Here is a 2,541-nt window from a genome sequence, read left to right as displayed (position 1 = left end):
ATCCTAATTTCTGACTTTCTTGAAACGAAAAGATAAGTCGTTAATTAAGAGAATATTTTAAAAAAAAACTATAACAACAAACAGGCAAAATCTTTTTTAGAACTCTTTTTATTGAAGTAATACTCCAAACGAGATTCTTGATTAAAGATTTCATATGCTCCTAATTGAAGAGTTATTTTTTTGGACTTATCTAATAAATTTACTCCACCACAATTTTGATTAAATTGTGCATCATCACCAGCACATTTCCATGAACTTAATTCATTTGTTGACCATGGTTTTGGTGCATTTAAACTAACAAAAAGAGCTATAACAACAAGAACTGCAAAGACAATGAAAAGAAGGAAAAATCCAATCCTTGATATTGTTGTCAGTAAGAGTCTCTGTTCTTTGTTTGTGTTTAATACCCCAGAATTGTTCATATTTGAAGTTTTCAAGTTCTTTTCTTTCTTTTGACTTTTTTCTGAATACTTTTCTTTTTTTTTTTTTAAATAGGAAAACCCTTTTTCAACTCTTTTTTTGTGATTCACTCAAAAAAAATTTGTGTTATTCAATGACAAAAGGGTAAAGCCTAAGGAGCAGAAATCGATGGTTCTTTTTGTAAATAAAAAAAGAAAGAGAATAATAAAAATAGTTAAGGAATAATAAAAAAAGATAAAAAGGATAAAAATAAGAGATAAAGATTTAAAAAGAACAGAAAAAGACTAAATAGAATATTCTAAAAAATAATCTCCTAAAATTTAAAGAAATAGTTGAACTATAAAAAATGAAGTAGAAATAGGTCTTATATGATAGGCACAATAGTCACTTCTTTTATTATTGTGATTTGTACTATATTATTCTTTTTAAGAAAGAAACCACTTCCCAAAGAGAAATTTGGATGTTGGGTTGGTGAAGCACATCCACATGAAACAAGAGTAAGAAGAAATATTATTGGAAGGGAAAAATTAATTGACAGACCAGACCAAGGATATACTACATTATATCAACTTGTAGAATCTTTTCCAACTAAAGGACAAGACCATTTAATTGGATATAGAGAAGTTATAGAAAAAGTTCCATTTAAAACAGTAAAGACTGTAGTAGAAGGAAAGGAAATAGAAAAGACAATGTACAAATATAAAATGAGTGATTATAAATATTTATCAGATAAACAATATTATGAATATATTCATAAATTAGCTAATGGAATATATTCTCTTGGATATAGAAAAGGGGATAAAATAGCTATATTTTGTGAAACTAGATATGAATGGATGGCATTTGTTCTTGCATGTGCATGTAGAGGAATTATAGTTGTTACTGTTTATGCTACACTTGGAGCTGATGCTGTAGATATTGCATTAAAAGAAACAGAAGTAAAAGGAGTTTTAGTTTCAGAAGAAACATATGAAAAAACAATTCATTTAGATGTTTATAAATCAATTAAATTAATAAGTTGTGATCCATTAGAAGATAAAACAATTCCAACACTTCCATCTATTTTAGATGCACCAAAAGTTGAAGATGATATTCCAAAAGAAGAAGATGTAGCAATGATTTTATATACATCAGGAACAGCAAAAGAACCCAAAGGAGTAGTTGTATTACATAAGAATTTACTTTGTATTACATATTCGTATAACCATGTAATGGGATATACAAATAAAACTCGATATATTTGTTATTTACCATTAGCTCATATTTTTGAATTAACAATTGAATTTTGTAATTTAGTATATGGAGGATGTTTAGGATATTCTTCTCAAAGAACATTAACATCAACATATATGTATGATAGTGAATGTGATATGATTGCATTTCAACCATCATTTATGAATGGAGTACCAACAGTATTTAATAGAATAAGAAAAGTTGTAACAGATAAAATAGAAAGATCATCATGTATTGTTAGATTTTTATTTAATACAGCGTTTCAATTTAAAAAGAAATTTTATGTTGATTATCAATTAAGACCAAGATATTTGTTTATTCCATTTATTAAATTATTTGATTCTCTTGTCTTTAAAAAGATTAAAGAAGAAATTTTTGGTAAAACATTATTTGCTGTTATTATGGGAGGTTCTCCTTTATCTGAAGATCTTCAAGAATATCTTCAAGTCATTCTTGCAGGTGTAGATATTATGCAAGGATATGGTATGACTGAAGCTTGTGGTCCAGTTTCAAATATGCTTCATGGAGATTTTGCTTATAAAACTATTGGAGTATTATATCCACACTTTGAAGCCAAATTAATTGATGTAGAAGATATGGGATACACTACTGATAAAGAAATACCACAAGGAGAGTTATTATTAAGAGGACCTGCTTTATTTAAAGAATATTTTAATAGACCAGAAGAAACTAAAAATTCGTTTACTGAAGACGGATGGTTTAAAACAGGAGATATTGCACAAATTGCACCTTCAGGAAGAATTCAAATTATTGATAGAAAGAAGAATTTGGTTAAACAACCATGTGGAGAATATATTTCACTAGAGAAATTAGAAATGGTTTATAATTTATCAAAATATTGTGATATGTTTTGTGCTATGCTAATCA

General features: G+C 27.3%; 2 protein-coding genes across 2 annotated transcripts, besides 3 other annotated features; one reads left to right on the top strand and one right to left on the bottom strand.

Moving 5' to 3' along the window:
• Positions 1–68: 68 nt before the first annotated feature.
• Positions 69–422, bottom strand: EDI_303460 (uncharacterized protein; the record flags this gene model as incomplete). The annotated part of the gene is made up of 1 exon (XM_001740641.1): positions 69–422. One exon carries the CDS (start codon positions 420–422, stop codon positions 69–71), a length of 354 nt encoding a protein of 117 aa, XP_001740693.1.
• A 16-nt stretch (positions 423–438) lies between these two features.
• Positions 439–489: a microsatellite.
• Positions 490–602: 113 nt separating this feature from the next.
• Positions 603–704: a microsatellite.
• Positions 603–777: a microsatellite.
• Positions 778–788: 11 nt separating this feature from the next.
• On the top strand, positions 789–2,541 carry EDI_303450 (long-chain-fatty-acid--CoA ligase, putative; the record flags this gene model as incomplete). The annotated part of the gene is made up of 1 exon (XM_001740640.1): positions 789–2,541. A coding segment is annotated over one exon (1,753 nt), but the record flags the coding sequence as incomplete, so codon positions are not given.

Source organism: Entamoeba dispar, genomic scaffold (genome assembly GCF_000209125.1).
Source record: "Entamoeba dispar SAW760 scf_1105229463143 genomic scaffold, whole genome shotgun sequence".
NCBI classification, from domain to species: Eukaryota; Evosea; order Mastigamoebida; family Endamoebidae; genus Entamoeba; species Entamoeba dispar.
Note: the sequence above shows the minus strand (reverse complement) of the source record. Positions and strands in the feature narration are given on the sequence as shown.